Genomic DNA, 27,292 nt, shown 5'->3' with positions numbered 1-27,292 from the left:
TCTACTTTCTCTCCTATAAGATATGAGAGTTTGTCTAAATCATTCATGTCCTGGAATTCTGGTAGAATATGAGCTATTTGTGTAAAGTGGTGGTGGCGTAGTGGGCTAAAGCACATAACTGGTAATCAGAAGGTCGCTGGTTCTATCCCCACAGCCACCAGCATTGTGTCCTTGAGCAAGGCACTTAACTCCAGGTTACTCCGGGGGGATTGTCCCTGTAATAAGTGCACTTTAAGTCGCTTTGGATAAAAGCGTCTGCCAAATGCATAAATGTATAAGTTTCTAATAGGAAGTGCAGCTCGTTCTGCTCTCCAACCCAGATTTTGAGCATTTCTGTGAATTCTCTGGAATTCTAGCTGGAAAATTTCAACAGGGCTTTTATCCCAGGACTCACGATTTCATTTATATTTGGGGCCCCAGATTTCACAGCCAGATCTTTTAACGCCAAATCAAATTGTCCTGAAGCTGAGATTTTAAGACCCAAATAATTATAGCAGTTGGCATGAAGGATCGTTCGCCTGATTGTAAAAATCTATTGTTCATGATGTGTGTGTGGGTGGGGGCTTTCATGTAGTCCCTCTTCATTAGGTGACAGCAGCAGGAGGTCGTCAGCATAAAGGAGGCATTTGATTTCTCTGCCATCTAAGATCAGTCCAGGGCCAGATGACTTTTGAAGGGTTGTGGCCAATTCATTGATATAAATATTAAAGAGTTGGGCTGAGGCTGCAGCCTTGACGCACTCCCTTGGTCTGATTGAAATAAAGGTTCTTTAGTCATTAATCTTATCACAGCATTTATTGTCTTTGTACAGGTCTTTTATGATATCATGTCTTTCCTCTTATACCACTCTGGATGAGTTTAAGGAAGAGTTTGTTATGCCAAACAGAATCGAAGGCCTTTCAATGTCAATGAAGCTGCCAAATATTTTCCCTTGTTTTGTTTGCTGAACATGATTCTGTATAAGTGAGTGGAGCGTGTAGATACTTAAAAGTTTTGCCTGCAATTATGTTTGGAGACATTGACCACATCGGCCAGCAACAGTTAAATCCAAAGTTGTTTTTCGAGGGCTATATGCACAAATACGAAGGTAGGTCAATACAAATAGATTATTGAGAGGTTGTGCATTCAATCAGCAATTAAAGTAACGATCTACCAATCAGTCACCATAAATGACAAAAAAGAGGGCACAGGTGAAACTAATACCTGATGGTGGGCGACGCAAGATGTTAAGGAATGGAGAGACCCATGTCCCGCTCCATCTCACTTCTAACCCTGTCAAACACACACTCTTGTGTCGGTTGTGATGTGTTATCAGTGAAACCATGAGGTACAGCTCAGATCTCAAAACGTTTCACAGTTCCACCTGTGCACGACTGCTGTAAGTCCTCATCTTGATAATGCTGTCCACAAACGAAACTGCTTCCTCGATTAATAACAAAGTTATCCTCTTCACGTTTAATTCCCTGAATCCACAAGCTCGTACATAGCTCGGCATCTTTTGGATATTCATGGAAACACAAATCCAGGCCTTTTGTGCAAATAGGAACACTGTAAATAGTGGCACTGGTTACTACAGTTCTTCCCAATCGCCGCAATAGTTCACCCAACTTTGACGACTTCCACTTCACAACACAGAAGTGTGGAAAGGATCCATAGAAGAACTAACCATCAATTATCAATGGAAAAAGAGCTGTTTGGGTTGAAGTCCAAAAACCAACAAATTAGCATTTTCGAGTCGAGCCATTCTTCTGGATTTTCCTATTTCTTTTTATAATAGCAGTTTTGTATTTATAAGTAAAATAATGTCTGTGGTCAACATTACATGGACATTTTGTTCCGCAACATAAATTACACCGTCATATATTAAACATTGCTTTGTGTGCCTCAATTTTGTGTTATAAATAACCAAAAGTTTTGGTGTTATTCTTTACTTTCTTTTATTATATTGAGATTTATAAGTTCTCATTTATGCTGAATAAAGAGTGTCAACAAGGAAGTAAAACAAATGGAAAAATTATTACATCAGCTGTAGCTTATACCATTAGTAGAATACATAAATGTAAAATTTGGCATCAGTTGTAAAACATTTTTTATAATATTCCAGAAAGCTTCATTCGATTTTGGTCATTTAAATATTTACTAAATATTTGGTGAAAATGAAAAGTCATAGTAAATAATTATTCTGCTTATATAATAAAGAAATGCAGTAATTAGGAAAGTGCTTCATTATGATTCTTATGGAGCCAGAGAAAGCCATATGTGTACCATCGCTCAATGTGCAAACTTCTGTACTGGACACCCCAGAGTTTGCATGATGTCACTACTTGTTGGCGGGGCACTTGCACCCCAAGACGTTAAAATGAGGTCAGCCAATGTTCACACACACTGCGGGAGTTTTGGTGTCCACTCTCCATCTTGTCCACAGGTGACGTAATTTTCTCCTTTAAGCTTATAACCGGGACTGCAGGTAAACATGACGGTGTACCCTAATCTATAGACGGACCTAAAGCCCATCATTCTGGATCCATTTGGAACTTTTGGGACAGGGCAGATGACATCTGAAAGGCATAATGAGAAACAGTGTTCATTTTCATGTCTGTAACTTATAAGAAATTGGTGTGCAATTTTGGTAACCTGAGAGATCAAAGTGGGGTAAGATGAGCCAGTTTTTACTTAAGTGACAGTTCACCTAATCATTTTTAATATACACACACACACACACACACACACACACTGGTGGCCAAAAGTTTGGAATAATTTACAGATTTTGCTGTTTCGGAAGGAAATAGGTACTTTAATTGATCAAAGAGGCATTAAACTGATCACAAAGTATAGTCAGGACATTACTGATGTAAAAAACAGCATCATCACAATTTGAAAAAAGTCATTTTTGATCAAATCTAGACAGCAGCATCGCTCCAACACCTTATCCTTGAGTAATCATGCTAAATTGCTAATTTGGTGCTAGAAAAACACTTGCCATTATATCAAACACAGTTGAAAGCTATTTGATTCATTAAATGAAGCTTATTATGCAGTATGCAATAAACTGGCATGTCTTAAGGTCAATATTAGATAAGAAATTGCAAAAAAGAAACTCTAGAAACTCGTCAGTCAATCATTGTTTTGAGGAATGAAGGCTATACAATGCTTGAAATTGCCTAAAAACTTAAGATTTCATACAAAGGTGTACATTACAGTCTTCAAAGACAAAGGACAACTGTCTCTAACAAGGACAGAAAGAGATGTGGAAGGCCAGATGTGCAACTAAACAAGAGGATAAGTACATCAGAGTCTCTAGTTTGAGAAATAGACGCCTCACATGTCCTCCGCTGACAGCTTCATTGAATTCTACCCGCTCAACACCAGTTTCATGTACAACAGTAAAGAGAAGACTCAGGAGGACTTATGGGAAGAATTGTAAAGAAAAATCCACTTTTGAAATTGTTGAAAAAGAAAAGGTTCGAGTGGGCAAAGAAACAGACATTGGACAACAGATAATTGGAATAGAGTGTTACGGATCTTAACCCCATTGAGCTTTTGTGGGATCAGCTAGACTGTAAGGTGCGCGAGAAGTGCCCGACAAGACAGACACATCTATGGCAAGAGCATGGGATGGTTCATCTTACCCTGCACTCCTCCTATATGCATAACTGCATAGTCTTCTATGAAGTATGCCATACCTTAATGACAACACACACCAACTCAATCATTACCTTTACATTCAGGAGGAGGGGCGCTCCAGGTACCATTCTGGGTGCAGTGTAGTTCTCTTTCACCAATCAGATTGCCAGTACGGCAGCGATAGGACAGTGCATAACCAAAGGGAACGTAGTCATCTGTGGGGTCAAACATGTCTGCATTTTTAACCACTGGGGGCGGAGGGCAGTGAACAGCTGCAACAAATACAAAAACACACTTCAAAAGTCATCCATCTATGAATCAGCAGGCTACCATTTCTAATAGTAGAAAATAGATTCATAATGTAAACGAACGGCATGCATTAAAGAACACATTCTTGTGAATGCACTTTTGTGTTATATGCTGTATTAAGTGGCCATGAAAATGATTTAGACTCCGTTACAAACCACCCCACTCAAGGCTGAAGACAGATACACTTGGTTAAAGTAGCATTTATTTTCCAGAAAGTTAGCACCACACCACAGGGTGAGTAATGGAACACATCCATAGTTAGTGTGTGTTGTTTATTGGCTAGGACGCCTGTGTAAACGTTCACGGAAAATCGCCTTGACACTGGTTGGTTAGTATAAATATGTTATGCTATATGTTAATCCTGAGAAATGGTCTAGGATCATCTGTCTGCCGATGCCACTTGGTTTGATGTTTTGTTATTCAATGCAATGACATTCGGACAGTTCGGTGTGACCTGAGTGTCCAAATCCATCAATGTGTTGGGCCACTGTAGATAGTAGCCACATAATGTCCTATTAACATAAGAAGTGCAAGCAAACGGTCATACGTTCACACACAGGGATCCTTCCGTTCCAGCCTCCATCCAAGCAGTGCCTCACTGCTGGACCAATCAGCCCATACCTGCAATAACAGAACCACAAAACACAAAAATTAGAAGAAGGCTGAAGATCTGCATTACACTAACATTATAACCCTATGTCTCAGTTTCGGCTAAAATCCTTGTGTGGATTTTCTACATGTCACCACAATATGATAAAAACACAAGCAGTATCAATACAATTTAATCATCAGCATAAGGCTATAAATATCGTTGTCTCTCACCCATCTTGACAGACAGCTTTAGCCGAATCTCCGAATGACACGCCGGTGTATTCAAAGCGGCCATAGGAAATCTCTCCAGCAGAACCGCATTTTTTCACTTTTGATAAAACATATAAATTACTATATAAATTGTTGGGTCAATTGTACAAAACCTGTCAAAAACACATCATATTTGACCATAAAATCAAAAGAAAATTAAGAAATAGTATTTTGTAGGAATATTCCGGGTTCATCACCAATCAACATCAATAATTTGTGGCATAATGTTTATTACAACAAAAGTGTATTTCAACTTGCCCCTCCTTTTCTTTAAAAAACACGAAACTCAAGGTTACAGTGAGACACTTACAATGAAAGTGAATGGGGACAGTTTTTGGAGGGATTTAAAAGGCATAAATGTGAAGCTTGTAATTTTATAAAAGCACTTAATTCTTAGCACATTTAACACATTAATTCTTCCATTAAAACGTATTATTTGAGCTGTAACATTGTTAAAATCTTAATTTTTATGGTTGTTTTAGGGCTTAAGGGTTAATAGCGTTATGTCGTCATGGCAACAAAGTTGTAAAATTGTATCTAACTTCACACAGAAAAGGTAAACAAGCAATTTTATCAAACTAAAATCACATTAACAAACATATTGTTTATGTCTTGTAGGTATACTTTTGAAACAGTGAGTATTTAAACTTTATACTCCTTTAACCCTGTGCGACCCTGCATCCACATGAGTGGACATTATATTTTGGCTTCGCTATAGGCAACGCATCATTTACATTAATTTAAACTGACTGTGCACAAGACTTTGGACTGTCATTTAAGGGTTAAACTTCTGCACAGTCTCTAGTTTCAATGCCAAAGTGATATGCCACTTTAACGAAAAATTATTGCATCAACACGTTGATAAACATCATGTCCACATACGCTCATTCAAAAGCTGAACAATGTTGCTTTCAGGGGCTTTATATGGAGTTAGGATGAAAATAAGGTACATTTCAAACTGTTCTGACACCAGTGCAGACCGACAGCACACTGGAGGTTAAGTCATTCACTAAATATGGAGCAAGGGAACAAGGGAGCATCCTATAGCTTTCCAATGCATTAATTCCTAACATCTGGCCAAAAGTTCAAGTTCAGGCTGCAGATGATGTTTGGACCACTCAACATGTTTGGCAGACATGGATTCAGAATTTATAATGCATGATTTTATTTTAACATGGTTGGCAGTGATTGGATGATGCTGGACATTACTTTGAATCTGAACTAATAATGTTAAAATCTGTAACATCTCAAATACTTCAATAAAAACACAATTTGATGAAACAAAATCTGATATATAGCTTGTATTATTTAAAATTTCACAGCTTAGTCCCACGGTCCACATATGTGGAAATACATTATATATGTGGCAATACTATTTGCTGTAGAATTATAATTATTATAATTTTTTGCTTGTTTATTAGGTGCTACTAGTTAGAAATCAAAAGGGGAAATGGAAAATGCATACAGTCATGCTCAGGTCTAAGGAGGTTAAAGAAAATTAAACCATTAAGATTTTGTTCCACTGCAGTTGGGCACATTTCCCATGAATTCTCATAACCATAATGTAAAAAAAATATATATATATATATATATATATATATATATATATATATATATACGTCGATCGATTACAGTGATGGAAACAAAATTCTCTGAGTTGGATACAAGATTGTCGGAGGTGGAGAGATGGATTGATTATGGAGTCATCGGAGAGGGAATTAGCTGCTAATCCGCTAGCGACCAAGAAAAATGTTGAATGCATTTTGGAAAAACAGGAAGACCTTGAGAATTGTAGCCGGCGAAACAACATCCGAATTGTTGGAATTTCTGAGCACGAATAAGGCAGAGATATGGTGAAATTCCTAGATGAGCTCTGCTCGAGTCTGCTCGACATAGGCCACAAGCTGGAAATCGAGCTAGCTCACAGGGTCCCGGATGAGGGAGACAAGCCCCGATCAATTATGGGCAAATTTCTGAGATCTTCCGACAAAGATCTTTTGTTACGCGAGGTGACGAGCAAAGAAAAGCTTTCTTGGAATAATCACAACATTTTCTTGTTCCCAGTCTTTGCGAATTCGACAAGAGAAATGTGATCGATTCAAGGCATCTCTTAAATCAACGGAAGATCGCTTTTGCAATGATGTTTCCAACCAAATTGTGAATAGATACTAAAGATGGCCGCAAAGTATTTACATGTCCCAAGCAAGCATAGAAACAATGGGATAAGTAAACCATGTTTCTCACGTGGCCCCCAAGTGAGCGGTCTCGCTGTACATACATTTGAATGTCTGAGGAAGCTGGGCACCATTTTTTTGTTTCTGTTTGTGTTGGTTCCGTATAGCGGCTGGAGTTTGTTTTGTGGAATAACACTCCTTCAAGAAACTTTTGCATTGATGGAAGATCGCTTTACACGGAAGTTCCCGGCCAGATTGAGAATGGATACATTTACATTACATTTATGCATTTGGCAGACGCTTTTATCCAAAGTGACTTACAGTGCACTTATTACAGGGACAATCCCCCCGGAGCAACCTGGAGTTAAGTGCCTTGCTCAAGGACACAAAATGGTGGTGGCTGTGGGGATCGAACCAGCAACCTTATGCTTAATGGATACTAAGGATGGCCACAAAATATCTACATGCCCACAACAAGCCTTGTCTTTTATAAAGTTGATGGACTGAGGAAGACATGGTGTTTCTTATGTTGCCTTCAAGTGAACTTGGACTCATATCTACACTTGACCGTCTAAGGAACCGGGACGCCAGTTTGTTTCTTGTGCTGGTTCCGACTAACGGCTGGAGTTTGTTTTGTGGAATAACACTCCTTCAGGACAGTTATTGGATGAATTTGCTCGTTCTTTGTGCTTGTGCCTCCTATTGGCTGGAGATTGTTTTGTGGAATATTTTCTGCAGGACATTGGCAGGATTAAGTCATCTGCTGCACTCAGTAGAACAGCCGGCTCACTGAACATTCGTTTGACTGCCTGAAGAAACTGAACAGGTTTTTATTGTTGTGCTGGTTCCACTAGAGACTGGAGCTTGTTTTGCAGAGGAACACACCTTCAAGACTGTTCTGTGAATGAATCTACATGTTCTTAGTGTTTATTCTGCCTTCTGGCAGGAGTTTGTTTTGCAAAGTATTTTCTGTTATGTCATTTTGCCTCACGAAATTTGTATAGAACTACCGGACTTGAGCAATCCGATGGCAAAGTTGTCACGGGGATCCTCGTAGGCGTACATGGACTGTTAGAGTTTAGAGGGATGGATGCTGGTTGGCGCTGTCGGGCACGGGGGTTAATGCGCATAGTTTGTTTTGTTCGGGGGGAAGTTCAGGGTTTGATTGTTGCTCTAATGGGGAATGTGGTCTTTATAATCTTGTTTTTGACACAATCTATTTTTATAATATATCAAAATGTCAAATGTTAGTACGCGTGGATTGTCTCTCTCCACATGGAATGTGAGTCATTATATTAATAAACATCTGCCATTTTTTTAATAACAAAGTTAAAAGTTCTCTTACGTACGTTCACATTGCATCTGAAGTTCAGTCCATTGGCCATCTTTACAGTATATACTGGATACCCCTGCTGACCAACGGTATCCAACAGTGCATTTGTAACGAACTCGATCACCAGATTTGAACTCTTTTCCGTAATACTCTTCTCTGGGGTGGGCCAGGTCAGTAGACTGGGGTGGGCCACATTTACCTGGGGAGGAACCAAAATTAGTCTTATTTTGGAGAAAAATCTGAAAAAGAATAATAATTATTGGGTGATCTATTTCTTTAATGCACCTACTGGTATCTAAAATCTCCTTCAAGCGACACTCAGGCAATGCCTGCCATTGGCCATCTGGCCCACATATGACATCTTTTGAGCCAATCAGATCAAAGCCCTCCTTACAGGTGATGGTCACTGTGTCTTTAGGCATGTACGATGCCCTGTATCCATCATGTATATCTCCGTTTGCCACAGCAGGTGCTGAACAGGTGACCATTGACACTAAACCAGAAGATATTATTATTATTTTTAAGAAGATATTATTATTTTTTTATTTGTAGTGAATAAAAGAACACATTGAGAGTGTTTACATGCACATACCTACACCAATTATGCTTAACAATTTAAAGCGACAACATGTAAGGTCTTCTAAATGGCATTCCTTTAGGTAAATTGTAAGGTTGTAAATGGTTAAGAACAACTTCAACTCTCCAGACTCAGAGTTGCACTATATTGAGACGGACCTTAGTACTACCGATACAGCAGAAAGACTGGGATCGTTACCATTTTAGTATCAATGTTATGTCCCCTAGGGGTAGGACGCAACAACGTAAAGGGAGATGTTTCTCCCCGCACAACCGTCAGACCAAAAGCCCACAACAACAAGATCATAAATCCAATATTTGTGTTTATTGGAAGTAGATAAAGTACTAAAGATGTAATAATGCAGCTGGTATTTGGGCTTCAGGGTGACCCCTAGCCCAAAATAATAAACAAAACCACCTAGAAAGAAAAAGGAGAAAATAACTAACCTTAAAGAAGGAAATAAAATTAACCTGTCTTCACTAACAGAAACAGAGCGAATTAAATCAAATAAACGGGGCAGGTCACCCCAACAAGCCTAACTGCTATAGCTCAGAAAACACTACAAATCTAAAGAGCAACAGTGGAACAAACTCTCAGCTCAAGAACATCAGGAACTGGTCTGGTGGGGAGCGTGGGGGAGTGTGACGGCCTGAAGTCACAACAGCTCGCATATGAAAGGCAACACAGGGATTTTATAGCCACACAATCAGAAACAGCGGCACCTGCAGACACTCAGAGCAGAAGCCACACCCACAGACAGAGCGTAAGAACACGGATGGCACAGCAAAGATTGCACACATTACACAACGTAACAATCGACTTCGTATCAAAGTCATTTTTAAATATCTACCTCAAACATTGCTGTAATTTCAAACACTATCAGGCCCTAGACATCTTGGATTGCACTCAAAATGCTTGCATGCTTAAAGGACACTTACCTGGCTCACACTTGGGAACAGCTGGTGTCCAGGAGCCGTTTGCTGCACAACGGAGGTGTTGTGCTCCATTCAGCTTAAATTTAGGAGAGCAGGTGATCTGAACAACTGTTCCGAAAACAACCTTTCTTGTGGTGACCTTGCCATCAAGGATGTTTATCGCTGGACACTTCACCACTGAAGAATCAAAGAGTGAAATATCATTACAACTTCACAGTCTTCACAGTGTCTTTATTTAACATTCAAGCTTTCAAAATTCCTTTGTAGCACAGTGATTCCAACAGGCACAAATCACATCATTCAAGGTGAATTCTAAGATGTTGTATTTGTCTTCTCTTCGGTTCTGTACTTACCATGACACTTTGGCTCACGTGGGATCCATTTCTTGTTCTTAACACATGTGAAATCTCCCGATCCATTGAATCCTTCATTGCATTTTATGGATAAGGATTCTCCTGTCACATACTCAGACTTCTGATCTTTCACAATGCCTTTGTCTCCTAATTTAGGTCTTGGACATTTCCAAAGTTTTAAGTTTTGCTCTGTGAATATAAAGAGAAAGAGAGATTTTTTAATGAAAGTACTACACAGTGTAATTAAAACAATAATACATTATAAAAATAGCTGCAAGCTGCAATTATCGGGGTCCAAGCACATGAAAAGAAGATGACCAAAACAATCATATTTGACAGAATTGTCCCTGTGGACAGTTAATTTGATCACAGCTGCACTGTGAGGATTTTGTTATGTTATAGCGCCCCCTAGCATCGGAAATTGATTAAATTTGGAATGAGACCTCAGATTGTTCTGTCTTCACTGTGTACCAAGTTTTATTAAGTTTGAATGTACACAAGTCTGCTCACAAGATACAAGCCAATTTGTCATTATGAGCTACACACAAAAACATATTGGCTTATAACATTGAAATGCTTTCACTTCGGAGTCAATCAAAATTCCTTTAACAACTTTTTGTCAGGAGGGTCCAGGACAAGTTAAAAAAATCAAGGAAATCCACAATAGACAACAGACAAACGGCCTAGGACTAGTTAAAAAAGTCATGGAAATCCACATAATCATACGATTTTGAGGCACTGAAAGAATCAGAGGAAATATGAATTATTAGCACAAATGTGAATTAGCGTATTATAGTGCCACCATGCGACTGATTCTCACAAAATATGGTATACAGCCAAATATGGCAAGCTGAAAGTCAATGCCAAATTCCATGTTTGTCATTAGTTAGAATAGTGGAATCGGTACTCCCATTTTTGTGTTTCTTAATGCTAAGAACACAAAGAACAAACTTGCATTCTAGTGAAAAATCGGTCTTGCCTAACTACCTTGATAGAGCAAACTTGGAAAAACAGGAGGATGTAGAGTTTGAGATGTGTAGATATGTAGCCATGTATATTCAACAACCTCACAACTATTTTCTTTATATCGGTTGATAATAAAGTCCATAATGTAAACATGCACATTAAGAAGCAGCCACTATGTCAGTATGCTAAAGGGGCTATTGCACCAGCCGTGCGCTAGTTACAACGTATGCTAGTAATAGCTGAAATGGACACCAAGTTACAATATATGCACTTCTACATGTAAATATTTGAGCACTGCACCATTAAACTTAGATGAGACATAATACTACGTATAACTAGCTAAAAAATTCACTCGTGAAATCATCCAAGTCCGTGAGAAAGGCAAAAATAACGTAAAAGTATTATGACCGATAAAAGTAATATGATTATAATATAATGACATTTTGGAACACAAACTGCCATGTAGCAAGATTTTGCAAAACTTAAGATAAAAACTATACTTAAAAATTTCTATCGGGTAACACATTTACATCGTCCACCTTGACGCAGAGCCCTGATGCTGTTTTATGGTCTCCATATAAAGCGTTAACATGTCAACAAGGTATATTTCTAAAAGGCTTTTGCAGTCTTGCAGTGCATGTTTATGACGTTGCAGAAATTCCATGAATTATTACGATTCTAGAAAAAGAAACACAAGCTCTTGGCAAAATAAACTGACTTTCTAGCGACAAAATATATGCAATATTAAAATTATTTGCCCCCCAGCCTACTGTATTAGTATTCATTTATTGGGGCGGCTGTGGCTCAGATGGTAGAGCAATATTCGGCTACCAATCGCAGGGTTGCTGGTTCGAATCCCGGCACACACCCGGCCTGGGTGATTGGGACACAGTGTAAAGCGCTATGGTAACCTCTAAGGTTAATAAAAAAGCGCTATATAAGTGCAGACCATTTACCATTTTACCATTTATTACCCCATATTAATTTGTCATTTAAAGCGGTCATGACATAAGGAATACATTTGTCCTTGATCTTTTGACATACTGTCTGGCCAAAACAGCATTTCTGATTACGTTGGACCACCTTTAGCTTTGATTATTAATTGTTTTCTTTGCTTGATGCAGGCCAATAATTTGCCCCTTCAAAAACGCAGTAACATCTTTTCCACGATGGCCGTTTCAGAAATGAGATGCTACACACTGCATCAGGTTGGGTTAAATGAATTGTTACCAGCTGAATAATATTAATCACTGCAATAATGATCCAGTCATAGGCTCTTAAGTATCTGCTTATTTAAATCCAAACGGCGACTTTTTTTTTTTGGCCAGGCGGTGTATAAGAGGCCATTGTACTATAAATAAATACTGTACGTTTCAGAACTGGAAACGTTGTTATTAACAGAAAAGGAGGATTTATTTAAACCAATCGGCAAAGACGACTCGTTTGGAATTCGTGGAACTTGTGACGTCACAGGAGGAGAGAGATGGGGCCTATCATGGGAGATTCATCCAAGGTGGACTTACACAGGACACCTTCACCTGTCTGGATTTAAATGCTTTTTTTTACATAAACATGCACAGACAGACATGTTTGACCAATTGGTACATATCTCGGGACTCTTTCAAAAGACGTAGTGTCAAGTTACAACTCTGAAAAGGAGAAGGCATCATAGGCGTTCCTTCGCCCATCTGCGCTATTTTTAGTTGTTGACGCTCAGAGAACCTGTCAATCACAGCTGTCAATCATGATGTCACAGCACCGTTTTTATAGCATCAAATAACTAAAAACAAACTTATTTTGAAAAACAAACACTTGAAATTACATCAACGTGATAGTTTCTGTCATTTACTGTAGTTTCTATCTTTGGAAAAAAGATATGTGAAGTGTAATTTAATTGTTTATTTGGTCTCACGTCCCGTTGAGTAACATGGGGAGGCGGGGTTTATGACCTATACTAGGACCAGTCACCGGGGGGCGATCGAGACGTTTTGGCTTCACTGTTGAGGGCTTGTGCGGCACACTTGGTGCTGACACCCTGTTTACCGCTGTAAACCGCTGTGCATCCATTGACACGACACAGCGACTTTAGGCTGTCTACACCGGGCATGTCAACAAAAACTTTCTAAACTGTGTTTTTATGTTGTTGGCAGTAGTATCGCCACCGTGTGCAGTGCAAAATGGAACGGGACATCGGTTTACTGTTGACGTATCATGCCATGAAAGACCGCATCATTGCTTATAATGGGTTCTACTACTTTTGACACGACTCTAGAGTCCAGTGTAGACAGGGTGTGAGCGTTAACAGTTGTGCTTTAGATGAACAGTTTAATACATTCAGATGCAATGTGTTGGATACGCGTTGTGTAAACCCTGAAATGTTTTGGTTCTTATTCATTTTCTTCCGATTGGGTTTCAAAAATAACTCTCTTCGAGGGGCTGCACGATGATAGCCAATCATAACAGTGGCCTTTACGTAGAAGTTTTGAGGAGGCGATTAGGCCAAAACCGAGCGTTTCAGACAGAGGGCCAGAGACAGGGTGCAAAATGATTATATACTACAAAATTATGACTGTTTTGGTGCAGTATCAGTAGACCTCAGCGAAGATAATAAAACTATAAAAAAAAGAGCATTTCATGACCCTTTTAAACACACAGTATCACATATTTGCATTAGTACATAGTTAATTGATCATTTGTAAATGACTGTTCCTACATTAGTAATACACTAACCCTTTCCCCGCCAAACAAGGAATTTTCCGTGTTTTATGAAAAAACGCTTCCCCGCCAAACACAGAATTTTCCGGGTTTCCGTGTTTTAGGTGTTATACGGTAAGGAAGACCCCTCCGCATGTTTTGAAAGAGTACGCAACTCTTTGATCAAAGAAACAGACTGCGATCGTCTCAAACATGAAGAAGTGGAGTATGAGAAGCTCAAAATATCAGACATAAACATGCCTTTTTAACAGCTTTTTGTCTGAAATGTTGTTTTTGACAAAACCTACCTCTGTTCAAGTCGCAATAAAAAAGAACAAATGAAGATAAAATAAAATCGTTTTTTTTTGCCTAAAAGCAGAGGCCCAGATCTTTATTTTGATATATAGCATCTTCATATATTCATGGAAGCAAATATTCTGCGGGCCATTAAAATTTAGTGAAAATCGTCAAAAACCCTGGCGGTGGCTGGCAACTTTTTTTAAAAACGCTGGCGGGGAAAGAGTTAATAGGCTACATACAAATAGTATGTTACTCTTATATATTTACTGTAGCAAACAATTATTATTGTTTAATAAGATCATACATAAGAAGTTTGAAAATGGATTTTCACCCGTACTAAACGAATTAAGATGGCCATGGTCATGACATAACCATCTCCACTTTTCAGAGTAATTGATAATTAATAGATGTTTAATTAATAATATGTAATTCACACAATAAAATGGACAGAAATAACTACATCATCTCTGTTTTTGCCAAAAGTTAAAACATGCTTACATTTATACACATAACTGAATTAGAAAAGGCCAAATAACATTTTATTTTTATTTATAAGATATTAACTGGATGCAGCTTACTTGTGACATCAATGTAGCATACATGCTTATTGTTTCGCTTACTATCTTTAACGAACAGTAGCCAGTATACAGTGTATACAGCACATTAAACAGTAATTACAGACAAATGTGTTTCCCCAGGAGCTCCTCGTGATCCAATACAAGAATCCATCACTAGAAGATAATGAGCTACAGAATCTATGCCTGCTTACTTCTACAAGTCATGAAATACTTGCCTCTAATTTCAGACAAACACAACAGATCAAGAGGGGTTTGCTGCCATACAATCCTCTTGCATCTAATGCACAGCAATGGTTTAACAGTCCTTCAAAACTGTAGCTTGCCACCATAACCTACTCATCATTTAAAGTCAAGCTACTCTTTAAAAACAAAAAATTGTTCATTCCACTTAAGCTAGTAATATGCTTTTAAATATCAGCATTGAACAGCATTTAAACAGTTAAATGTACACTAAATATATCAAATAAAACGTATATAACTAAATTAAAAACATTGCATTTAACAGCATCATCTAGATAAATATCAAGCAACAAAAAAGGTAATTTTTGCAAACTTTTTGCAAACACAATGAAATTAATTTCTGTTTCTTCTTTTTAAACAGTTCTCTCTTGAACTCTCTGAACGAACCGATTCACAAAATGAATCAGACATCCTCATGTTTAATAAAAATGTGTTTTTTTTTTCAATTTTGAAGTCAGCTAAGCTCCTGTCACGCTATTAAAAATTATACTTTGTTAATAGTGTTGCTACTAGTTAGTTACTGGTTAGTTACTGGTTAGTTACTGGTTAGTTACTGGTTAGTTCCTGGTTAGATTGATGAAATTAAGGTAAATAGAAAGTTTGTGAAGACTTGAGCATGACAGTGGGTTAAACTCACCCTCACAGGTCGGGCTCATCCCAGTCCAGCCTTTGTCCTCACACACACGGACTTGATCTCCTCTCAAAACATATCTGCAGGACAAATCAATGATAATAATTATCAGCCATATAAATGACAGAAAACCTCACAAAAGATAAAGATTTTTGGTCTAGCTTAATAAACCGTTTAGTAGAGGGAGATACATAATAAACCTTTTTTGTTATTATATATAATGAGCCTATGTATTATAAGTAGAAATATAAATATAGCATGATAATCTAAATATTGTCATGTTATCCATACCCTGCATTACACACAGCAGTGGCTTTATCAAGGAATGAATTTCCTTCTTGGAGGTATCGTCCATTCTTTATGTCAGGCAGCGGGCTGCACGTTTTCTCTAGAAAAATAGACAAGATTTTTGTGATAAAGAGAAGAAAGAAAGAATGATGGAGATATTAAAATGTAAAATCCTTAGATAGAATGACAGACAGACAGACAGATAGAACAATAGATAGATAGACAGACAGACAGACAGAACGACAGACAGAGATAGATAGACAGACAGACAGATATAGAGACAGACAGACAGACAGATAGATAGACAGACATAGAGACAGACAGAAAGATAGAATGATAAATGGACAGACAGACAGACAGACAGACAGATATAGAGACAGACAGAAAAATAGAATGATAAATGGACAGACAGAACCACAGACAGACAGATAGACAGACAGATAGACAGACAGAACGACAGACAGATATAGAGACAGACAGACAGATATAGAGACAGACAGAAAATAGAATGATAAATGGACAGACAGAACCACAGACAGACAGATAGAGACAGACAGATAGACAGACAGACAGACAGAACGACAGACAGATATAGAGACAGACAGACAGATAGATAGACAGACAGACAGACAGATAGATAGATAGACAGACAGACAGACGGACAGACAGATAAATAGACAGATAGAATGATAAATGGACGGACAGACAGATAAATAGACAGATAGAATGATAAATGGACGGACAGACAGACAGAACGACAGACAGACAGATATAGAGACAGACAGACAGATAGATAGACAGATATAGAGACAGACAGACAGATGGACAGACAGATAGATGGATAGACAGACAGACGGATAAACAGACAGATAGAATGATAAATGGACGGACAGACAGACAGAACGACAGACAGACATATAGACAGATAGACAGAGACAGACAGATATAGAGACAGATAGACAGACAGACAGATAGATGGATAGACAGACAGACAGATAGATAGACAGACAGACAGACAGATAGACGGACAGAGAGATAGATGGATAGACACAGACAGACAGATAAATAGACTGATAGAATGATAAATGGACGGACAGACAGACAGAATGACAGACAGAGATAGAGACAGACAGACAGATATAGAGACAGACAGACAGACAGATAGACGGACAGACAGATAGATGGATAGACAGACAGATAGATAGATAGACAGACAGACAGACAGATAAATAGACAGATAGAATGATAAATGGACAGACAGACAGATATAGACAGACAGACAGATATAGAGACAGACAGACAGACAGACAGACAGATCTTACTTTTACATGTCATGGTCAAGGGTTTCCAGTGTCCGTCCTTACAAAAGGTAATTCGGCTACCTTCACTCTGTGTATAACCTGGATTGCAGATATACGCCACCTTTTCGTTGTTGCTGAACTCCGATCTGTTAACATATATTTTGTCCAGCTGCTTGCCCTCATATTTTGTTGGTTCACCACACTGATTATGTGTTTGAGACACTGAAATGGATAAGAGTGTCAATACACAGGTCAACACTGAACTGATATAAAGCGTTCAATCCTGCTTTGGTTGTCTACACTGCAAGCGACTATCATTGTGCCATCAGGTCAAATTTGTCTGAGCACTTCAAATTATTTGATGCTCGAAAATGGTCACGTCATTTTTAATTATGTGGAGCAGGATTTTTAACCAATGAGATTTCACGGTGGGTGGGGCAACCCAACATGATGCGTCAAAATAGAAATCAAGGGTTAAAACGTTACGTTACTTAGGACAAAAACTCTGATTTACATGGAAGAGATAGTTTAATCGCTTGTTTTATTGCATTGTTTCCAGTGTTGGGTAAGTTACTCAAAAGTAATCCACTACAAATTACTAAGAACTTCTCTAAAATGTGTTATCAGATTACTTTACTGATTACTTCATGGGAAAAGTAATAACATTACAGAGTACTTTACTTTTAAGTTACTTTACAAAAAACGTTCACAGAAAAGTGTTTTCCTATTCAACAAATTAAAAAATGTCTATATTATAATGTCTACAAACGCCCTTCAGCTGTAACAAAAACACAAACAGACATACATATGAACATAATTCATGTTTTAAATGTATTCTACACAAATAATATTCTTTTAGAAGTATGTGACCCCCATGAAATTTACTTAAAAGTTATTAACTTTTATTAAGTTAGTGACTGTAATCTGATTATAAGAATTTATAATGTAAAGTTACATTATTTTTTAAACAAAAGTAATTTGATTACAGTAACCGATTACTTTGTAATCAGATTACATCCAAACATCGGTTGTGTCAGGCTAGGACAATGTGTGAAAATGAAAATGCTGCCTGACGCTGTCAAATCAAATCACAACAAAGTTTTTAATATTGTGTTAAAGCGACAAGAAATAAATGCTGGTGTTTTTCTGTGTTATGGATGTATTTTAAGGATGCAACCGTAAAATAATTATTATTGTGGTGTCCTGCCGGATAGCGTGATGCCTATGCCTGTCCCTTACTGCAGTCAAAGCCGTTCACACTGACAGCGTTTAAATACAATTAATCAAATCAATGTATTCTTACAATCAGATTACAGTCACTGACTGAAGTTAATAAGTTAAAAATACAAAATTAAAGATATAAAATTTACTAAAATATAGCGTAATGTTACATTTAAAATTTTTATAATCAGATTACAGTCACTGACTTTCAATGAAGATAATAAGTTAAAAATACAAAAGTAAAAGGTATAAACTATACTAAAATATAGCGTAATGTTACATTTAAATTTTTTATAATCAGATTACGGTTACTGACTTTCAATGAAGATAATAAATAAATAATAAAGGTATAAAAATTGACCTTTTAAAAATAGCAAAACATTACATTTTTAATTCTTATAATCAGATTACAGTCACTGACTTTCAATTAAATTAATACATTAAAAATACAAAATTAAAAGGTATCAAATTTACAAAAATATAGCGTAACGTTACATTTAAAAAATGTATAATCAGATTACAGTCACTGACTGATGTTAATAAGTTAAAAATAAAAAATTAAAGATATAAAATGTACTAAAATATAGCGTAATGTTACATGTTTAATTCGTATAATCAGATTACGGTCACTGGCTTTCAATGAAGATAATAAATAAAAAATAAATTTATAAAATTGACTTTTTAAAAATAGCATAACATTACATTTTTAATTCTTATAATCAGATTACAGTCACTGACTTTCAATTAAGTTAATAAATTAAAAATACAAAATTAAAAGGTATCAAATGTACTAAAATATAGCGTAACATTACATTTTTAATTCTTATAATCAGATTACAGTCGCTGACTTTCAATGAAGTTAATAAGTTAAAAATACCAAATTAAAGGTATAAAATTGAATAAAATATGGCATAACGTTACATTTCAAATTCTTATCATCAGATTACAGTCACTGACTTTCAATTAAGATATTACATTTAAAAATAAAGGTATAAAATTGACTTTGGATGGATTTAGCTACAGAATTTTACATGTTAGCATGCCTTTAACTAACGTGTATACAGTATTTTAGGCTATTAGAAACAAAGGATGAGATTGTGCAAGGGCCTGGAGTTGGGAAAAACAGCTTCATCCTTGGGACAAGAAAAATATACTTGTTTTTTCCAGCCTGGTTTTTACAACAACGGTCCGACATTATTTAAAATATTGAACCAATAAAGAAGCTACATGCATACCTATCAACTCACGCATAAAATAAGTAAATAAAATAATTGTATTTCAGACGGACCAGCGTGTCAAAAAACGAAACGTCACTTGAAACAAACGCTACATCGCGCGCTTTCAGTGCAGACGTCTAGTTCTGTCGCGTGCGGAGGAGACACGGTTTAAATACCTAAAAGTTACTCACCTACAAAGTGTGCTAACACAAGTATGGGTGTAATTCTCCAAACATTCGCCATATTCACGGAGAACTCCAAACGGAGAGTGAAAGGGACTTTCTGAATCAAAAGTTGATGAGTTCAAGTTACACACGCTGGCGTTGTGCTTATAACGCACACCCGCTGTCGTCACGAGCGCTCAAACCCTTCCCTCATTTCAGCGTTGATCCTCAAAAACACTTATTTATGTGGTACGTTTGTTTTGGTCAAATAACATTAAAAAGTAGACTCTAGTGGGGCGTTCAGTAAGCATGCGTCCTTGTGTTCAAGAGCATATGGATGGCGCGCTACTAAATCGAAAAAGTTCAAATACGTATAAAACATTGTGTAATTACTTACTCTCCCTCATGCCGTTACAAACCTGTATGGTGATACATTTATCCGTGACACACAATAGGAGAATTTATGAGGAATACTTACTAAGTAAACCAGTTTTGTGACCAGTTGAGGTGTAAAAAAAAGACAAAAGTAGTCAACGTATTGCGCACTACGTTAAAATATAGCTTTTTGTGAGGAACAGGGCAACATGTAAGTCATAATATTCACAGAAAATATCACAAATCGTGTTAATTTTCACTTTAAAACATTCTCCACCGATCCTAAAATACATGATAAAATTTGTACTCATTTAAAACTTATGACAACTCATCTGGGTCGGGGTGCACCAGCGGTGCGTAATTTCTCAGGTAAATTGGAACATAAAGTTCACACTAAGGGCTTATTAACTAGTTAGTTTGTAACTAAGTCGGTGCTTAATTTGGTTGCACCACCGGTTCTTAAGGCAAGACTTAACTAGTAGGTCGTAAACTCTCCATAAAGTAACGTGTAGTCGCATAATATGATGTTTACCTGAATTGATCCAATAAACAGCCTTCAAATTTGTACACGGAAGTGTTAAAAAGCTGCAAACTTCAATTTGAACTCGTTACGGTTGATGTTCAAACCTTGTTTGCTGATGTAACTGTCAGCGGTAATCAATTATATCCCCATTAAAATACGATATGTAATCAAATTATATTGATAAACAGTATATCTGCCCTGTGTAAATAACAATATATAGGAATCATCAGAGGCAAGAATGTACATTTTCCCCCTCCATTTTCTGCCCAATTTGGAATGGGTGGTGGCGTAGTGACTCGCCTCAATCCGGGTGGTGGAGGACGAATCTAAGTTGCCTCCGTGTCTGTAAACGTCAATCCATGCATTTTATCACGTGGCTTTTTGAGCCCGTTACCGTGGAGACATGGTGCGTGCGGAGGCTTCACGCTATTCTCCGCGGCATCCACGCACAACTCACCAAGCGTCCCACCAAGAGCGAGAACCACGTTATAGCGACACAAGGAGGTTACCCCATGCGACTCTACCCTCCCTAGCAACCGGGCCAATGTGAGAAATAGGCCACAGATGGAACAATGTAACCTTGATGGTTGCCCAATCGTATTTTACAAACCGTCCTGATGTCAGAAATTGGGGTATCTCCGGACAGGTAAGATCTTTATATAATTGATCTGCCTGTCTGTGAGATATCTTGTAAATACTGTTATAAAACGATTCAAGTAAAACTCCTTGTATCTCTACGATGGTCAGAAACCATCTGTGACACAACTGCGGTATGTGTCACTAGTCATAGGATGATGAAGTCATAAAAACCGCCGTCAGATCTCACGAGAGGTGAGGATCATTGTTGTTGAAGACAGTCCTGTGGATGAAGTGCGGCGGTTGCCACTAGGAGTTAGTCAGTAGGAGTTTCGCGGCCGCATTTCACTCTTCGTGATAGGAGTGAACTTTGATGAAATCAGAGAAATGTTCACATCAAAAACCAAAACAAGGAGGTATTTTTGTTGTTTGAACAAAATCGGACAAACGATAAGTAGACCAATGCGAGGCAAAACACTCGTACATTTGGATGTTTAGAAATAACTAAAGTTTCAGAACCAAACTGCACAGACGGTCTGGTTGTGAAGCTATTTTAACATCTATTGCTAGTTGGCTCTAAAACCAACCAGTGTGGTCCATGGACCAATGATTCATTTGCATGATTCGTTCATTCAGGGCACTTTCTAGCATTACTCACATGATTGTACGGAGAGAATACAGGTTTCCACTGCAAAGCTGGGGAGGGGAGACATTGGTATGTAGATGGCTCATGCTATATAAACCAAATGACAATGTGTACTGGTGTGGTTACGCAATTACAGAGCTACCCAATGAAATGATTGAAGTGTACTCATTACCATGCAAATCAGCACAAGCTGCAGAACTAGTAGCATTATCAAAAGCCTGCCAATTGGCAAAAGGCCAATGCATAAATATATATACAGATTTAAAGTATGCATTTGGGGTAGTGCATGATTTTGCAAAATTATGGGAAGAACTTATAAAACTTCGGATGGAAAACCAGTATCACGTCACAATGTGGTAGCTGATTTGATTAAAACAGCACAGTTGCCTTCCACATTAGCAGTAATCAAAGTGGCAGGTCATACCACTAGTGACTCAGAAGAAGCAAAGTGCAACAGGCTTGCAGATGAAGTAGCAAAGTGGGCAATAAAAGAAGTATTTCATAGCACACACATAGGTGAATGGGATACCAAAATGGGCATCGTACCAATGATGCATTCCTTTTTGACTAATGATCAAGACATCAAAATTTTGCAAGCAAACCCAACCGCACATGACTTAGAGCATTGGGCAGCCAATGAGGTATCAGATGATAGGGGACTGCTAAAAGACAAACAAAAACAAAAAAGAAAAGGCAATACAGAATTGCATTGCAAATGTGAGAAAAACAGTGTCTTAAATTCTAGACGTGTGTTTGGCGTGTGCACAAAATAACAGAACAATAAAAGATAGGTTGACATACTACCAGCAGTCTTAACAGAGATAAGAATGACTCCATCAGCAACAACAAGACTTGTCTCCATTTGAAATACTAATGGTCAGGCCTTTCCTGACCCCTTGGGTCAAAGCAGCACATGCTCTTTGTCCACAGGTGATTTGAAGGTGGTAGTGGCTGATTACGTGGATTCCCTTCTCAAAACATTGAATAGCATAAATGGTGATGTTACTCTTTCTCTCTCTATGCCCACAGAAAAGCCGACTCAACCATTTGTTCCAAACCAGCAGGTCCAAGTGAAGTGTCTGAAACCAACGAAGCTTGTGAGCCCAAGTATCTGGGTCCAACAACGGTTCTGGCGGTCACCAGGACGGGGGTACTGACAGATCTGCAACCACAGAGGATACACACAAGCCGCGTGATGCTTGCACCTGGGGAGACTATTTAGCCTGACTGTTTAGAAAGCGAAGGGTGAAAGTACTGGAGGAGCTGAATGCCTAACCGGGAACTTGAGAATTAGAAGGGACGAAGACATGGATAGATGGATAGATGAGACATGGATTGATGATGTTGATGCACCCATACCTATGCTACCAATTTGTGGTGGAAACTAGCTAACTTTACAGCAAAAAAACACAGGAAAAGCATTGTAGTTGTTATATATGCATGCATATGATGCATAGTGCATCTACACCAGCGGTAAAGGTAACCCCATAACACCTACTAAACAAGGAACATGTGTGATAGGAGACCGATATGGGCAATATGGTCATCATTTGTACACTGCTCTGCCGGAATTGTGGACAGGTAGATGAGCCGTGGTCGGTCGAAATAAGTGACCACACCATGGTGGTCTGAGCTATTGAGAAAACAACAAACAGAAGAAGTAGTCCAAGTAAACGCAATACCACACTGGAGAACACAGATTATGGACAGAGAAAATCTTTGGAGCATTGTTCCCACAAGTGGGTGTTGCAGTAATACAGAGGAAAGCATTTGAAATGACTAGATATGAACTGATATCATTCATAAATGAGACAAAAAAATCACGATTGACGCAATATGCCAAGAACTAAAAGGCCTTAGATTAACAGCGCTACAAAATAGACTGGTCCTTGACCAGTTAACAGCAGCCAGTGGAGGAGTACGTGTTATCATGGGAATGACTTGCTGTACTTTCATTCCAGAAAACGATGAAGATGGACATGCCATAGAAATGGGCCTGAAAAACATGACGGAGATAGCAGCGGACTTGACAGCGAGAGAAACTATAGATGATGTGAATGACTTATTAACATGGTTAAATGGTTGAATGCTTTAACACCTATAGGAGTCATTGTATTTGTTATAGCATTACTGATTTGTTGTGTGATTCCATGTGCTAAAGCATTGGTCAATAGGACCATTGATAATGCTTTGCATGCTAATTACGCTCTGATAAACCTTGAAGATGCTTGAGATAGTTATGGGACACATTGGGAGGAATATGGTGGTAATGAGTAAAAGATAAGGTAAACAGGATGTGATTTTTGAATAGCCATCTGAGCCTCTTCGAGACAAAATTCGCCAATGTGAGAAATAGGCCTCAGATGGAAGAATGTGACCTTGCTTATCTGCTTTGGATGTTTTTGGGACTGTCTTGATCACAAAATGTACTTGACAACAATGTATTTCTGTAAGCGAGAGGAGACAACCCGATATGTTGAGCTGAGCTACCAAGGCCCCGGCAAGAATGTACTTGATAGTAATGCTATAGTTGAAAAATACTCAAGGCTCTACAACATATAATTAAAGCAAGCTCATGCATGCTTCTGTAATGTCTGTAACTGTTATGTTACACTGATGATGATGTAAATATACATGGAAATACTGCCACAAAAATGCCCTCAAAATAATAGCCGAACCCCTATCTACAGTTTTCATAAAATAACCATGATTTCAAAATGTGAAATAGGCTACGTAGAACCTCCCTTTGTTTTCATTTATCAAATTTACATAAGTAGAAACATAATATAAGCATCTCAATCCAGGTTCTCCACACAGACGATCAGGAATACATTTTTAAAGTGTTAACGTGAAGTTTACTCGCAATATTCAGCCTAAACAGTCCTTGAGATATTTTGGTTTCAGTTGTTTTTTTGTCCATGATAGACAAGGTTTGGAATTCTTAAGGACATCCTTGAACGAGTAGTCGCAATAGATGCACACTTTTCTCTGGTCAAACAAACATCTGATATGTGTGCTGTGTTATGAGACATGTGCCAGTATGAGTGCATTATTATTACCGTGGCAACCTCTGCTATACTAGTTAAGGTGTTGTGAGGTGAGGCCGATAAGACTCACAGCAGGTGTTACAAAACACCGACACTCCACCTTGAGAGAGACATAACAGCTACTTTGTCTGTTGCGGGTGGAGTGTTGTTTTACTACACCCTATATACGTCACTGTTTTTGCCATTAATTCATGACGGATCTTTTCCATCTTCATGGTTTCTTGGCGGCAGTTTCAAAATCTTAGGTCATGATGAATTCACTGTGGAGACACATTAAGTTCCACTTTGAGCTGCTGATCTTTATGGATGCATTTGGGGGAATGCCACGCTTTGTTTTGACTAGAATGTGATTCTATCAGAATTCCAGGAAATTACAGACAGGAATAATTTTCAGAAGAATTTTCTAAATATGATTTCAGCTGTGAAAAAATGGAAGATTATTTTATTATTATTCCATGAATCTACGTCAACATTACTTTTTAATAATAGCAATAATAATAATACAAAAAACGTATTGCATTTTAAAAGAACATTCCGGGTTTTCTTTAAAAAAAGCAAAACTTGAGGTTACAGTGAGGCACTTACAATGGAAGTGAATGGGGTAACGTTTTACAGGGTATAAAGGCAGACATGTGAGGCTTATGAGTTTATCCAAACACTTACATTAATTAAAATTGTGTATTATTTGAGCTGTAAAGTTGTTTAAATAGTTGTTTTTATGGTCGTTTTAGGGTTTATGGCATCATGTGGCAACGAATTTGTAAAATTGGCTATAACTTTAAACAGAAAAGCTTAGCAAGCCATTATATCACACTAAAATCATGCTAACACGCTTATTGTTTTATGTCTTGTGGCAATTCTTTTGAAACCGTGAGTATTTCATGTTTCCGGATTGGCCCCCATTCACTTCCATTCTAAGTGCTTCACTGTAAACTCGACTTTAGCTTCTTACTTTTTTTTTAAAGGAGGGACGTGTCAAAATAATTTTTTGTGATAATAAACATGCCGATTAAGCTTAACGTGTATTGAACTGGGAATATTCCTTTAAATCCTTGTAATCAGATTACAGTTACTGACTTTTATTTGATTACTTTTAAGTACATTACTAGGGTTACACACACCGAAGAACATATTTGTCATATTTGACACCAAAATCAAAATAAGAGAAATTATTTTACTTATGAAAATTAACATATTTCTAAGACCATAAAATGTTTTGCATTGTGACATTTTCATGTTTCATTGAATTAATGTGTTGCTAATAAAAACAAATATTATTTATTATTTTAATATATTTAAAAATGTAATTAAAATATTATTTTGTTAAAATTAAATATTTCAAAATGCCATTATATTAAAATATAATCATATTTTAATATTATTTAAATTGTGAAATATTTATTGTATTTTAATATTGGCTTTATAGTACAATGGGGCTTATTTGTGAGAAAATAATGATTTTTATTTGATGTTTATGTGTTACTCCATTATGATCTATAAAGTATAGCTAAAGTTATATAATGTGTTACGTCTATAGCTATCCTTTACATCGGTACATGTGCACCTGGTAATTAAACTTTCAACCTTTGCCAGCGTTACTCAACTAGTCGATATTTCATCCAGATCTGTACGAGCAGCACTGACTGATTTTGTGATGATGCCAATAAATCACCCATTTCCACAGGACAGACAGTCTGTTTTTGCAGTCGCTATGAAAGAAAAGGGAGTAGAAATAATTGAGGGAGCCTCACCCTGCTATCAGACCGAACTACAGCAAGAATTACAGCAAACACTGTGACAATCTCCCTCCAGATTAACCAGTTCAGCTCAAAATGAACGAGGTAGATGATGATCCCATTTATCTATTTTGAGTGGTGGAAAATATTGCATCACATAATGCTCGCCAATATATCTCTATAGTGGTGGTGGTGTAGTGGTCTAAAGCACATAACTGGTAATCTGGTAATCAGAAGGTCGCTGGTTCGATCCCCACAGCCACCACCATTGTGTCCTTGAGCAAGGCACTTAACTCCAGGTTGCTCCGAGGGGATTGTCCCTGTAGTAAGGGCTTTGGATAAAAGCGTCTGCCAAATGCATAAATGTAAATTTTCAGAACTGTACGTAAAGATGGCTTTATGTTATCATATGACTAAAACATTTTTAAATCCTAGTTTGGTATTGGAAGTATAAGACATGTAAATCAAGGTTTGCAAATGAAATGCAGTGCCCGTGGTTCCTGCAAATATAGCAAATACAAATATGTATAGTACTAAGGTATATATATATATATATATATATATATATATATATATATATATATATATATATATAAAGGAAAACAATAATAATAATATGACTT

At 37.5% G+C, this 27,292-nt stretch overlaps 1 protein-coding gene across 1 annotated transcript; it reads right to left on the bottom strand.

The window, feature by feature from the left end:
- Positions 1-801: 801 nt before the first annotated feature.
- si:ch73-217n20.1 (sushi, von Willebrand factor type A, EGF and pentraxin domain-containing protein 1) lies at positions 802-20,022 on the bottom strand. Its single transcript, XM_052091875.1, has 12 exons — positions 19,794-20,022; positions 17,186-17,386; positions 15,867-15,963; positions 15,582-15,655; positions 10,167-10,355; positions 9,817-9,990; positions 8,591-8,794; positions 8,318-8,500; positions 4,756-4,852; positions 4,481-4,554; positions 3,717-3,896; positions 802-2,558 (listed from the first exon to the last, which is right to left on the bottom strand). Exons 1-12 carry the CDS (start codon positions 19,843-19,845, stop codon positions 2,377-2,379), a joined length of 1,707 nt encoding a protein of 568 aa, XP_051947835.1. The 5' UTR covers positions 19,846-20,022; the 3' UTR covers positions 802-2,376.
- Between the last annotated feature and the right edge of the window lie 7,270 nt (positions 20,023-27,292).

This window comes from Xyrauchen texanus, chromosome 25 (genome assembly GCF_025860055.1).
Source record: "Xyrauchen texanus isolate HMW12.3.18 chromosome 25, RBS_HiC_50CHRs, whole genome shotgun sequence".
Taxonomy (NCBI): Eukaryota; Metazoa; Chordata; class Actinopteri; order Cypriniformes; family Catostomidae; genus Xyrauchen; species Xyrauchen texanus.
This window is presented reverse-complemented; position numbering and strand designations above follow the sequence as displayed.

Coding starts and splice junctions, on each gene's coding strand:
- si:ch73-217n20.1 (XM_052091875.1), bottom strand. CDS start 19,845: ATGGCGAATGTTTGGAGAATTACACCCATACTTGTGTTAGCACACTTT. Junction 17,387..19,793: donor TGTGTTAGCACACTTTGTAG/GTGAGTAACTTT, acceptor TATCCATTTCAG/TGTCTCAAACACATAATCAG. Junction 8,501..8,590: donor GAAGGAGATTTTAGATACCA/GTAGGTGCATTA, acceptor GTTCCTCCCCAG/GTAAATGTGGCCCACCCCAG.